This window comes from Bactrocera neohumeralis, chromosome 2, assembly GCF_024586455.1.
Source record: "Bactrocera neohumeralis isolate Rockhampton chromosome 2, APGP_CSIRO_Bneo_wtdbg2-racon-allhic-juicebox.fasta_v2, whole genome shotgun sequence".
In the NCBI taxonomy this organism is placed as follows: Eukaryota; Metazoa; Arthropoda; class Insecta; order Diptera; family Tephritidae; genus Bactrocera; species Bactrocera neohumeralis.
This window is the reverse complement of record NC_065919.1, coordinates 69135386-69149877: the sequence shown is the minus strand read 5'-3', so window position 1 is coordinate 69149877 and position 14492 is coordinate 69135386. Positions and strand designations below refer to the sequence as shown.

Below are 14492 nucleotides of genomic sequence, written 5' to 3'. Positions count from 1 at the left end.
ACTTCCTTCTTGACTGTCCCGGGACACATACCTTCTGACATTCCACCGAACTCGCGGGCATGGAAATTACACTGCCAAGTGCGATCTTTGATCAGCCATCTAACCTAGCCTAACATAAGGCTTATTTTGAAGTTAAAAATATTCTCCCACAAGAATGGTATTTAAAATATGAAGTTATAAGAAAATCTCGAAGAATGCCTCGATAATGCAGTTGCTACTTCTAAAATAAATATTTATTCAATTCTTAATATTTAACAATGTCATAAGAAATTTTATAAACAAAAATTATATAATACAATTGTAATGTATGTTGCTAAAAAAAACAATCTAACTTAAGCTAATACTTTCTATGATCCATCCTAAGTAGGAGCTAACTCGCGTATAAACTCCTGGTATATTCGACATACCACACTTTGTCGGTCCGAAAGCCACAATACCCAATAAAGTATGACGGCCACTTGTATTTATGAGACCGGAGGAACCATCATCCATGAACGGACCACCACTGTCACCTTTAGAATAAAAACAAAGTGTACATATTAACATTTTATTTACAGAACCATAATAATGCCGTTCTTATTTGTATTTGTTTCATATTAAGTGATTTTGAATATTACAAAAGCAAAAAGGACTAGACAACTTTCGAACAAGTTTTCAAGAACACTTACATAGTCCATATCGCAGGTTATAATGGTAAAAGCTTCTTCATTATACATACGTATACATATTAGAATGATCGTGAGAAAGACTAATATAGAGCTAATTATGTTCGTTGAGTTCGTTCTATGCAAAAAGCAACATTACTAAGCCAAACACCTCGATGATCTGAATACATCGAATATTTACCATCGTATTGCTTACCTCTACAAACGTCATTCATTGGGCCACCTTGAGCACACAACTGTGAAGGCGTGATTACGATGGGATCATTGAAATTCTCACTGAACTTCGCATAGGTAATTGCACACTCAGTCGTATTTACGATCGGCAAATTCAGATAACGCACCCGTGGACTACTTGTGTCGCTACCTGAAATTATTAATAAATAAATTTATGATTTTTATATTTAATTCAAAATTGAAGTTTCACATCATAAGACCAAAAAAATTAAATTAACACAAAATAATTACAAATTTAAAGAAAAAATAAACTAAAAGCTTAACAAAAACTAAAACCTTCAACATCCGCTGTCCATCCGAGCGCTATACCAGGGCTGCCTATAAGCTGATCACGTACAGAAGCCGATAGATTTGGTGGTAAGCAAATGGGTGTGTAATCTGAGCACAAAAGAATAAGTTGTTGGAAATAAAAACGAAAAAATATTGATAAAAACCATATTAAAGAAAGTCATAATAATAAACTCACCATTGGCTTCGCCGATAATTTTCACCAATGCAATATCATTGGCGTACTTCGGCTGATCATAGCTGGGATGTACGCGTACTTCGGCGATTTGATAGATACGCGATGCAATAGTGCAATTTTCGGTGCTGTTGGCAGTGCAATTTGGGGACAGTGCCACACCGCCGATGCGCACATGAGAGCTAAAGAGAAATTGTTGAAGTTTGAAGTAGACATTTATTATACTCTTCAATAATTATGAGAAATGTTCTGGGAGCTTTAATATACTCACAGCTGCAGATCGCTCACGAGATTTATGACACAGTGCGCCGCGGTGAGAATATGCGATTGACTGACAACGGAACCGGAACAACGGTAGCTGATGACATTGCTGGCTGCAAGAAAGTTGAAATACTTTATTAAAATCCACAGCTTAATATTTTATGAGCAATAGCATTTTACATTCATACGATCGTAACAGACACTAAGAGTTTTAGTCTCTTAAAGGGTATTTGTATAATATAGAGTTATCCATATCGGAATGATCAAATTGACGACGAATTGATTTTTGATTATATGTCTGTCTGGTCACTTAGGTCAAAACTTGATACAAATGCCGGACGTTAAATTTAATGATACTTACATTTAGGGTTTACTTGATCCCACGTTTCAAATGGAAAAAGGTTTGCTTCAAAAATGACGGACAGAGTTGGTGCGGGGATATACTGTCCAGAATTAGGCATAAGACATACGATTTTCAGCTGCCTGTCCACTGTGGTATATTTCACGCAGAGGTCTTTGCTATTGGGAAAGCCGCGAAGCTAGCTCTAATCCATCAGGAGATAGGCATCAGAGTTAACATCTCGGTGGACAGCCAAGCAGCAATCAAGGCAATAACCAGAAATGTCTTGGGTAGCAGGGCAGAAGGGGAACAAGGAGCTTCACTTCTACCGGGTACCAAGTCATAAAGGCATCGAAGGCGATGAGATAGTGGATGATATTGGTAAACCCATACATTGCCTATACGACGATCTGGGTAGGAGCATGGCAAGGGAGACCAAACGGAATGGAGCCTTAGGGCAAAACTGCAAAAATCTGTGTAAAGTGGTAGATTATAAATTCCTACTGGCACTCGATAAAAGGGACTGTAAAAGCATGATCGGAATACTCACTGGTCACAGTCTGGTAACGCAAAGGTCTGCAGAATGGGACTGATATACTGAGAAGGCTGCAGGAAATGTCAGGAACAAGTGAAGCCACAATGTCTGTTGAAACTTACTTCAAGCGCAGATATCCTAAAATATGACCACTAGTGGACTAAGTAACGGCGCTCCATCTGGTATTACTAAGACCCAAAACTGGTATATGCGTGGCTCTTTAGCCTACCAGACTAACCTAACCTAACCTATATTTTTTTGGTTTAGTGTCAAAAGTTTATGAAATCGAGCTAAATATCCCCCAACTCTGATACAACGAACTTCCGATCAACTTGTTAACTGTAATCGTACTTAATCAATTTTTGCGTATTTATCTCAACTGATTTCTATTTCGTTATAGTTCTTTTTCGTTACAGTAATACTACAAGTTCAATATGACTGATACGGCCGAAACCGAAGACAGCGAACTCAAAACTGATGTTAAAGAAGAAAAACCCACTCTAATGACGAAGCTAACAAATTCCATTACTTCGTTAACGAATAACAAAGATGGTCGATTTCAAATGAGCGAGAGCAATTGGTCGCTTTTAAAGTGCACGCTCGTCTTTCTGTTCGGTGTTGTGCTGACCAAGAAAATGCAGAAGGTGGTCAATGAAATTATGTGAAGTTCACGTGTGTCTAAGCGAACATGAAATGCAAACAATTGCCTAAATGAGATTCCAAACTTACTTTTATTAATGTATGCTATGCGCGAAATCCAGGGGTACAAGCGTTCGCCAGTGCCGGCGTCCATATCAGGCATGCCACAGCGTGCTACATTCACTTTGGATTGTTCTAACGGTTTACGCGTTGGCTTCTTAGTAGTGGTTGTCGTTGTTGTAGTCGTCGTAGTTGTTGTTGTTACTGTTATTGTTGGAAATTTTAGTGGCCGATTTAAGCGTCTATCATCCGGATAAACAATGGGACCATCATTGATGGGTCTAAAGAAAATGCGTGGATATTCCTCTTCACCTGCGCCATATTCATTGCTATCGTACACATTTTCACGATCGTATTCGTATTCATGATGGTGATTGTGATGTGGAAAGTAACTATCTTCGCCAAAATTATGGTGATGCTTATGTGAATGTTGCTTGAAATTTTTTTGATCCGAACCTCCACTTCCGTAGTGTTTCTTTCCCTCACCATTCACTTCATGGGAGGCAACTGATTCTTCGTAGAATGAATGTGGAAAGTTTCTTTGTGTTTTTGGATCTATAAAATCAAACACATCCGTTTCATCGTAAAATTCTTTAGATCTGCGTTTAGTTGTTCTGCCATCGGTGGTGGAGCTTGCGGCCAACAACATTTCGGTGAGTGCGTCAATGCGTGTTGGAAATTGTGTACTGCCCCACACCCAAACATCGGGATCTGTGCTGCGGTAGGCATCGATGTCGGTTGCATGTAGTCGCGTCGTAATTTTGTGGTTTGCATAGGTGGTGGGGCAACACACAAGCGGATCCAGACCGGCATAACCACAACCGGCACTCTGTACTATTTTGTATATCATGTCAGCTTCATGTGGTTTGTGATTCAAGAGCAAATAAGCAATTGGTTCGCACTCTTTAACGGGTATGCAATTACATTTGGGCACACCGGTGGACAGGGAAATGCCGAGGATGACTGAAAATAGCAAAAAGCATAGACATTAGTGTGGAGTTGCTTGGATGAAAATTCGATTACTCAAATTATTTAATACTATGGTAAAATACGGAAAGGTGAATAAAAAAATTTTGTTTTTCTAGACAACACTTCCTGCAGAAATAATAAGGATAATATTCTGGGAAGAAAATATTCAAATGCAGCTCAAATTTAATAATAAATGTTTTCTCAACTGCGCTTACTATGGGATTCTAATAAGTACTAGTAATAGCTTGATCGGGCGATAGTAGCGGTTCCACAAGAGAAATTAAGCGTCATGTACACATTTTCGTATTGTATTTGATTCGAGTCGGACTTCTAGTTTGGTTTATGTATGGTTGCGAACGTGTCCGCAAATTTTGGGTATCAGAAAACTATCGGCTTGATGTTTGCCACTAGTGAGCTCTTCAAACATCTTAACGTAATCATTAGACCAATTCACAGTAGCATGTGAAAACAGAGATCAAGGAACAAACGAAACAGTAGAGACATCACTCAGCTAGGCGGCTCGGAAAAAGCGAAGACTGTCCTATCCTTTCGAAAGGAAGTCCACAAGGTATAATCTACAACAATTCGCGGGAGGAGGGCAACTGATATAAAATGAGAAAAGAAATGTGGTGGCACCGATGCAGATGATAGCGGCCGTATTGCGCACCAGATTGGCTGAAAACCACAATAGGGAACACCAAAATTTGTCACGGCACTACAAGAGGCTGCCCACCAGTAGGAGAGCTCCCTGTTATGGAGCCTTGTCGTGGACGAACTGCAAGCTTTGCTAACTAACAATGGAATCCACTGTCAAGGATATGCAGACGAAATTGTTATCATAGCCAGAGGAAAATTGGAGGGCACTCTCTTCGATATCGTACAAAGGGAACTGGGCCTAGCCAAGAGACGGTGAAAAAGAGTTAGACTAAACACCAACCCCATGAAGATGACCATCGTCTCGTTTACGAGACGCAGGTCTCTGCCTGGCCTCAGGAACCTAACCCTCGGGGGCAGAGAGGTAAAAAAAATTACTAATATGGTTAAATATCTCACGCTGGATTCCACTCTGTGTGCAGTACAATCAAGTGGTGTACGACGGCTCGAAAACGTTGGGAGAAATTGCGCAGGGGTGACCAAACTCTCCATACCTATGAGAAGTTTTCCGAGCATATTCCAAACAAAAGTCGTTGCTATAAGTCGGTGCGTAATGACTCTAAAAGTAAATCGTCTAATTTCTAAAATTTTCATTTTTCTTTATAAGCTAAGTACTTATCAGACAGTCCTCGTAGATAGAAATAGTTTAGGTACTCGAATAGAAAAACCGAATGGTTTTGTTTATGCGAAAATCAAATTAAAATAAGAAGACTTGCTATTAATCAATTAAGTCTAGATTATAATCTATATATGAATATTCTTTTCTATATATATATATGTAAATAAAAAATGTGGAATTAAATTATTTAAATAAAAAGGTTACTAACTACTGAACTGATTTTGGATTTATTAAGTTTTTCTCAACTCAAATAGCAGAATAAATCGAAAAAAATGTCGTTTTTAAAGGCTAACTTCGAATATTATTAAATAGCTATTAATTATTAATATGAATACTACTTTTTTACTCAATCTCTTGAAAAAAATTGATCTAATACTCATAAAAAAGTTGACTTTGTCATATAGTGTTCCAAGTGTGATGTAGAATGTAATTAATATCTTTACTGTACTGTACTACATACTCTCTCATTTAAAAAATATTGCATCTCATCTTCAATTTTTGTTTACAAATTGCTCTGAATTCTGGTTTTTCTTCTTAGTATTATTGGTGAAGTTAAAGCTTGATCATTCAGTTACAATTGTCGTTATTTTTACTGCTTCCAAATTGCGTTTGAGCTTTTACAGCATTAAATTGCACTGCAATTAATTAACTTTGTATCATCATTTAAACGTTTTTTTTTAAGATATCGCTTTCGAGGAAAATTACATATTGATTTCAGCGGAAAACTAACGAAGTTAATATCATGTTGCTCTCAGCAAGTTAACTTAAATTATTGAGTAAATTCTTGGTATAAATGATATGATTAGCACTATCACGTCAAGCCATTCAGAGGCGGCTTCGAAGTTTCTTAAGAAACACATTCACCGTGACCGCGAAAAAACAGAGGTGATTTTTGGGAATCAAAAACAAGAAAAAACGTTAACTTCGGCTGCACCGAAGCTAATATACCCTTCATAGGTGCATTTCTTTTAGTAACTATGTGTTCAGTTTATATGGAAGCTATATGCTATAGTAATCCGATCTCAACAATTTTTTCGGAGATAATATTATTACCTTAAGCAGTAACCCATGTCAAATTTCGTGATGATACCACGTCAAATGCGAAAGTTTTCCATTTCGTAAATATATCTTGTCAAATGAGTTTTCCATACGAACTTTTTCCAATCGTTCGGTATTTGTAGTAAACCGATCTAAACAATTTCTTTGGAGATTACATTGTTGCCTTAGAAAATAATCTATACCAAATTTCGTAAATATATCTTGTCAAATGCAAAAGTTTTCCATACCAACCAAAAGACGGAGATTACATTGTTGCCTTAGAAAATAACCTGTGCCAACTTTTGTGAAGATACATTGTCAAATGTGAAAGCTTTCCATACAAGAACTTGATTCCGATCGTTCAGCTTATATGACAGCTATATGTTATAGTGGTCCGATATCGGCAGTTCCGACAAATGAGCAGCTTCTTGAAGAGGAAATGACGTTTGCAAAGTTTCAAAACGATATCTTAAAAACTGAGGGACTAGTTCATATATATAGAGACAGACAGACAGACATGGCTAAATCACGAAGTTTGTAACACCCAGAAGGAAGCGTCGGAAACCCTATAAAGTATACATATGTACATATATGTATATAAATGAACAGTATGTTGAGCTGAGTCGACAAACTTAATATACCCTGTTCTGCGTATAAAAAAGTACAAATTAAAATGTTTTAAAGTTGCCATAACTTCTTTTACAAATTCAGGCCGTCATAAAAATGTAACTATAACATTTTTTCTAATAAAGTTAAATTTATTTTATGACGCATATTTCAAATGAGTGATATAAAAAACTTTATTGAACATGAGCATCAATCATTAGTCAATAGCAGCACGCACAGTTTTTATTGGTAGGGAAGTAACGATATTTTGAGACGGCATACCACAGGTCATGTTCTCTACCACAAACTGTAGTTCAATGGATTCAAATTTGGACTTCCGGACGCTTTAAGCGCGTTGGCAAAAGATTACCAGTTGATAGAGGGTCCACTTTCATGAGGAGATCGTCTAGAATAAGTCTTGACATTGATCTGGTCAATATATCCATTTCCCATGACATAATTTTCAGCTTTCTAAGGGAATTTCTGCGATTGGAAACTTTGTAATAGAATATATGGCACGACTAAGCATATATGTATGTTCATAATAGGCAAAAACATTTACAAAATAAGCAGAAAAAGTAAAAATGATCAGTTGTTTTGTCTTCGAGTTGCAACTGTAGCCAATTTGAAAAATGTAGTTTTAAGATAAGGATATACTAGTGCTGATTGCACGGCTGATTGCTGTAACTAGAAAAATATTTTAAATATAAAATTAATATTTTAGTACGTTATTTTTAATGCCATAAGCTACAAAAATATGCTAGAAATAAAAAAAAATTATTTTTCGAAACTTCATACTCGTGGTGCCTCTTAAAGGAGGAATACAATTTTTTTGATTAAGGAATCGTCTCAGTGTGAACCGCCGAAAAATCACTGATTTTCGCGATTGTTTTTTGTAATTTTGAAATTATCAATCAGTCAGATTTTTTTTATAAATAAATACATTCATTACGAATACAAAATGATTTTTTTTTATTTATTGGGTGTATAGTAGTTAAATAAATGGTTGAAATGAGAAGTAAAAAAGGGCCTGTACGTTGTCCACGATTGCAGCCGCAATTTTGGTCTAAAACAATAATTTCAAAAAGCTTATTAATCTTCGTTCTTTTGAAATTTGACAAAATGGCGGCGGTTTGAACAAAAAGTATCGAATTTGGCCCTTTTTACAACAGTTTTTCGTGAAAAAAAGAAAATTAATAAAAAAAAAAGCTTCCATAACGCGATAGAAAATGACGTGGGAAATGTTCTCTCCAAAGTGGAACTAGATAACTTCAAAACTCTTCCTTTGAGAGTGGTAACCGTTTTCAGAAACACCATTCTGAGAAAAACGCTATGTCCCCACACTGTTCCTTTTCTACAAGAAACGCTGTAGCGACCGTAATAATTAGAATTTCGATTTCAAAATTTGAGAGAATGTTTATTACAGTCTATATAATGTAACAAAAAAAAATCGATTTCTCGAAAATTTCACACCGAGACGATCACTTAAAGATAAACTGGAGCTGATCGCACGGAATTGCTACACTTTAGAAAGCTATGTACATATATCCCAAAAAATATTCGAAATATAAAATTAAAATTTTAGTACGTTACTTTAAAGGTATAGGCTACAGAAATATGCAAGTGCGCCTCTTAAAGAGGAATACAATTTTTTATGTTAAATTTGCGCAAAATCTAGACTAAATTTATAGCAAGTGATTATTATTTTAATCCGGTTTTTACATAAACAATTTTACTCTTTTTAATTTATTATTATATTTATTAAATTTACATAACCGGGTTCAGAACCTTACATTTATTTTATTTAGAATAAATATTTCATCTACACTTGTTACAATTTGTACATATGTAAATATCGCAGCACTTCAACACTCCTACACTGTGCAACTGCAAGTTCGTGCCCGAAGTCTTTTGTTTTATGACAATGCTACAAGAGTTGCCGGCATATGGCTGACGCATTGCGTCACAGTCAAGGGCAAAACGTTTAGCTTATACTTAATACAAGCATACATACGCACATGTACGTAAAGAAACAACATAAGAAACTCGTTAAACGCATATTCGGCAAACTGACTCGTGATTACATTAATGCAGAGCCACACTAAATTTACCTTAGCGTTGACAAAATTTGAAAGAAAAAAATTAGTTCGAGTAAGCCTAACTTACGCATCACGCCTGCTAATTGCAGATGCTTGTTTTTGTATACCATTTTTTTTTTGTTTTGTCTTTTTGACTTTTTTTTTGCTTTTGTCTTGTTTTTGTTTTTGAAATCAGATAACATGTGTCACACGCTCTTGCCGCTTAATCGATTTTAAATCTTCAGAAATTCTATGGAAAATCCCAATGCCACTCATGATTATTTAAAACAGCATTTCGGACTAAAATGTCATTAGATTTAATAAATTACTATGCACGTATTTATGAATGAGTTGACATGCTTTCATACATTGTAAATCGGAAGTAGTAAAATTGTGGTAAAAAATTATTTTAGAAAAAAAAAAAAAAAAATATTAAAAAAAAATTGTGAGAAAAAATATTTTGAAAAAAAAAAATTTTAGAAAATATTTTGAGATTTTTTTTTATCCGAGTTGCGCCTCAATCCTATTGTGCATGACTATTAATAACGACTTCATGGTTTTTGCGAGCAATAGGAAGTGCATGCACATTTTGCTAGATTTTTCACTTAAATACTCTTATATATGTATATGTACATATCTATACCAAAATCCACACCCACTTCATCAGGAACAACATTCTTCAAAGTTTAAGCGCCGCAGCATACTTCTATATACATACGTTTGTGTGTATGTATGTATGCTTGTTTAAATGTTTGTAAGTATGTATATAAGCATGCACTATAAACATACTCACCTTTATAAAATGTATACAAAATCAGCAAACAACTCCACCGGCGCATTGTTTATTTATTTTTTTTTTTTATTTTTATTCACACCTGTATATTTTTAATAAAAGCTTTAACACACTTATTGTTGTTGTACACACAGCACATTCAGCGCAGACAGTTCTGCGTCAGTGTTGACGCTAATAGACAAGTTTAAGCGTCCAACTGCGAAAACGGACAGATTTAATTAGTTCGATCTACAAATTGGGCTTCGATTGGCTTCACTTGCATGGGCGCGCACTCGAAAAAGTAATTTTTTATTTTGATTTATTTGCACATCTGCACTTATATAGTAGTGTGAACTGCTTAAAATACACTGCTTTTCTACAGTTTTGAAAATATAATTATTTTTTCCGTTAAAACTACAGCTTCCCACGAGTAGCTTTTATCAACCAACACGTTTCGCGCTCAACTCGTTATTGAAACGGTTTCAAAAAAATTGTGTTTATTTGAGCGTATAAAGGCCGGAAATACGGAAAGGCAGCAAGTGGAGAATGAATAAATGATAAACATATGTAGTACTGCGCAACAACAATATATGCTAATGCGGCGAAAAAAACTGTTTTATAAACTTTTCTGTATGCAGCAAAGAATAGCGCCGTTTCGGTTAACCTTAGCAGCAGTGTGACGAAACCGGAGCAGTAAATCTGTACAGCATAAGCGCTGAAGAGGTGGGGTCATACAGTGCAGGCTACAGTGTGTTCATATGAGCAATGTGGTAGACAAAAATTTCTGTCTAAAAATTAATTTTAATTTGAATTTTTATTTTGTTAATATTTGGAGGTCAAAAATTACACAATTTAATTTTAATGAATAAATTCAAATTTAATTAATTTTAATTTTTATTTTGTCTAAAATGATACTTTTTAATGTTAATTAATTAATTCAAATTTAATTCATTTTAATTTTTTTTGTTAATATTTGGAGGTAAAAACACACTCTTAACATCAAATGTCCAATATCTTAGGCAATCAGCTCTTTTACGAATTTCCGGGCAACAAGTTCCAACTAAATATTTATATTATATATAATTTGTTGTTGTTGTTGTTGTATAGTTATTCTTGACCGGATAAAAAATCCGGACCCGACTGTCACATAGACCCGACTATTCTGGGAACGGGGTTTTGTGAAATTCGTACACGTTCATAAGATCTCACCGAAACCATTCGAAATTGAAATATAATTGACACAAACCGGGGTAGAATTGGTTGAATATATAATGTTGCTTTATATAATGACGGTCGGGTTTACGAATAGAAATGGACCTGAGCTCACATCCGACAAAGCATAGTGACTTTGCCACAGTCTCCCTCCTTCGGTGCATGAGGGTCTTTTGATCCATTTATGTATGCTTGGCGTTAGGTCCAGCCCCAAAATTTCGACTAACTTAAGACAATTATAGAATTTAGTGTACTTTAAAAATCTGCGATTCATTTTAAAAATTTCTAAAAAAAATTTCACACCGACTCTGACGCGTTTAAAGTTTTGGGAGCCGATTACACTAGGTTAAAAAAAAACTCCTTATAAATACGCTCATATGCCCCAAACTATTTGCCAGATCAGTTTCATATATTTATAGAATATTCTTAAATATGCCTAGCGAGTGTCGGAGAGATATGGAAAACCAGATTTTTAGAAATTTACAGGCGTTTTTGATCTTTGCCTTTCCCACTATTTTAAAAACTCCAAACGGCGTCGAAATAATTTTAACAGTACCACTATTAAGTGCTACAATTTCCCAACAAAATATCTAAGAACTTATTTTCAAATTTTTAGTTTGTAGTTTATCACACTGTGCTACATTGGTTCGGAATATTAATTACTAATGCTGATGAGATTATTGCAAATCGATATTTGAATACAATAGTTGATTAAAGCGGCTATGTGTGTTTGTGTTACAAAGTGACGTATGTAGTCTCTATAATGAGTAATAGGCTGGTGAATTGCAAATCAAAACACAAAACGGATATTTGCAAAAATGAAAATTTATTTATTTTTTTTTTTTTTCGTGAGTGTTAAACCCACAATTGTACAAAAAATTACCACAAATATTACACGGAGTTTTTTATTAATTTTGTTCAGTTAAGAAATTGATAAAAAATAGATATATGTATGTATGTATGTATATACTTAGACTAGTTGCTTTTTAATCTAGAATTAAAAATGGAAATGCTATGTTTTGAACATAATTTAAATGGAATGGTATGATTTCGAGCAATTACTTTATATATAAAATAAATTATTTCATTTTGATTATTTTGTGTAGATCATTGGAAATTTTGTATTAAATGCAATTGTTGCAGAAGTTTTTTTAGCACATCTCATTTCATACTTTGTAAATCTAATTCAGTTATTCACTTAAATGCGTTGATCTATACCGGTAATTGAATGAGTTGTTTCAGAATAATCAAAGTCGATTAGCCCAGTTATCGTCTTTTATATGAGATGTGAATGTAGATAATTAATTCCATATTTGTTCTTGCTTACTATTAGTAGCCATGCTAAAGCCGGTAAATAACTGCTATTTGATGTTTCTTTTCTTTTTATGGATCAATTGATGCTTTTATGCGACAGTGGCAGTGGTAGTTGCAATGCTATCGACTACAGCTATATTTTCTTCTAATGCACTTTGTGCTTGTATTTGAACTTGTTCATCTGGTTCCAAACGTAACTGTGCATTATTAATAGAATTTTCGATAGCAGTATCTGTGACCACGGTTGATATAGGATTTGTGTCTTCAATCTGGTTATCGCCGCCGTTTTCATTCGTATTATTGTCATCGACTGGAGTTTCATTATTTAGTGCTTCTACAATATGGCTCTCCAAATTACCTGACACCTCTGCAACCTCATTAGATTCGTCTACTACTTCAGGAGTTATTTTATTCTCTGCATTTTCTTCATTAACTTCATCGCCTGTTTCTGCCGCGACTGTATCGCCGTTACAACCATTCACATGTTCGTTAGCATTAGGCGTAATTTCGTTTGTGATCTTTTCGCCCACTTTCGAATCTATTTCGGTAACTTTTTCCTGCAACTTCAATTTTAATTCTGCAGGCCATTTTTTGTTCCACTCGCGGAAGAGTTTTATCTAACAAAAATTAAATAGTATATTACAAAAATTTATTTTATTATTTATGAAAAAATGTTGAGTAAATAGAATACTAAATACTAACAAATAGCTTATATTACAATCACAACAAAAATAAAAGATGGAGGCATTAGAAGTGAATATATGCTTTAGTTTATGTTAGTTATTTCATTTCATTTAATTTTTTGATATGCATTCGATTTTTTTTATATAACAGTTACTATACTTACCCTGCATTGGAATAAACTCATTGGCTTATCTTGAATGCTGCTTTGGGACACAGAATTTACAATGCCGTTCATATAAACCTCGTTAGGGCCTCCCTGCTGTAGATACTCTAACATCACCGGTACAAAGTCATCGCGTTGCAACTCACTCCACTCGTTAAACCACTGTATGATGTAACGGAACTCGCCATCAATTGATAAATTGTTCATAGCCATTACTATGGCCTAATATTCTAATATTTGTGATATTTTGCAACCAATATACGCCAAAAATTTATGGATTAAGATGCAATTCACAGAAATTTTAACTGTTTTTGTCGACTGAGTCACTTTGTTTAGTCCAACTACCTCGACATCTGAATTGAAATCAACTAAACTTTAATTCTTTCACTTTTGTATACGTAAATTATTTAAAGCTGATCTTTTCTTATTGCAGCACTCGCTCACTCGACTGCACAAATGCAAATGCTATTACCGCTCTCATTTCAGCCCAGCTTACCTTTTCCAAACGACTTAGCTTTCTGAGCTCTGCGCAACAGTTTTCTTCGACTAGCAAAGTCAAAGAAGAAAAACTAGAATCTTATTGCTTAAAGACGTACGAATGCACATTTGGATATAATGCAGTCTTGTTTTGTTCGTATGTACCTATGAACAATTTCCATTTACAAACAGACTTTACACATATTAAACGCTGGCTTGAATTTGAATTTGTGAGTTTACAATTATTACAGTTTTTAATTTCTTTACTTTTCAAATTTTGTGCAAATTATTATTGCAATCACAATTATAAAAATGCATTTCAGTTTTGTTTTTTCTTTTTATTTTCAATTGTAAATAAAGTGCTGTCAAAAAGCTTCAAAGCTGCCAACATGCGAGGAGATAACGTTTACAGCAGATAAAAAGGGGAGAAGTTATGGAGTATACAAAAAGTAGAGGTAACAATATCTTAATATATTAAATTATTAACTAAATGGGTACTGCCTGGGTAAAAAATTTTATTTTCCCGGGACTACCTAAAAAATTTTTAAAAGAAAAGCTATTCTTTCGCACGATAGCCTTGAATTGGTAAACGAAACTCACATTGATTTATATCAAAACATTATTATCAACTCCACAGAATTACCCAGGTAAAATTTTCCGTAACCGTTTTTCGAAATAGGTCTTGGGCTTGGCAAAATCAATTTAAAAA

At 34.6% G+C, this 14492-nt stretch overlaps 2 protein-coding genes across 2 annotated transcripts; both read right to left on the bottom strand.

Moving 5' to 3' along the window:
• Positions 1-215: 215 nt before the first annotated feature.
• On the bottom strand, positions 216-10652 carry LOC126760098 (uncharacterized). Its single transcript, XM_050475503.1, has 7 exons — positions 9955-10652; positions 3228-4160; positions 1634-1736; positions 1366-1544; positions 1176-1277; positions 862-1029; positions 216-512 (listed from the first exon to the last, which is right to left on the bottom strand). Exons 1-7 carry the CDS (start codon positions 9998-10000, stop codon positions 328-330), a joined length of 1716 nt encoding a protein of 571 aa, XP_050331460.1. The 5' UTR covers positions 10001-10652; the 3' UTR covers positions 216-327.
• A 1603-nt stretch (positions 10653-12255) lies between these two features.
• Positions 12256-14105, bottom strand: LOC126760192 (uncharacterized). The gene is made up of 3 exons (XM_050475665.1): positions 13803-14105; positions 13307-13659; positions 12256-13076 (listed from the first exon to the last, which is right to left on the bottom strand). The coding sequence occupies exons 2-3, from the start codon at positions 13517-13519 to the stop codon at positions 12549-12551; spliced, it is 741 nt and encodes a 246-aa protein (XP_050331622.1). The 5' UTR covers positions 13520-13659; positions 13803-14105; the 3' UTR covers positions 12256-12548.
• Between the last annotated feature and the right edge of the window lie 387 nt (positions 14106-14492).

What these genes read in the sequence shown, in the direction of transcription:
- LOC126760098 (XM_050475503.1), bottom strand. Translation starts at nt 10,000, where the DNA reads ATGCGCCGGTGGAGTTGTTTGCTGATTTTGTATACATTTTATAAAG. An exon ending in CATAGCATACATTAATAAAA is followed by an intron (nt 1,737 to 3,227) that starts GTAAGTTTGGAA and finishes ACTTTCTTGCAG; the next exon opens with CCAGCAATGTCATCAGCTAC. An exon ending in ATGGACAGCGGATGTTGAAG is followed by an intron (nt 1,030 to 1,175) that starts GTTTTAGTTTTT and finishes TAATAATTTCAG; the next exon opens with GTAGCGACACAAGTAGTCCA.
- LOC126760192 (XM_050475665.1), bottom strand. Translation starts at nt 13,519, where the DNA reads ATGGCTATGAACAATTTATCAATTGATGGCGAGTTCCGTTACATCATA. An exon ending in TGAGTTTATTCCAATGCAGG is followed by an intron (nt 13,077 to 13,306) that starts GTAAGTATAGTA and finishes AATTTTTGTTAG; the next exon opens with ATAAAACTCTTCCGCGAGTG.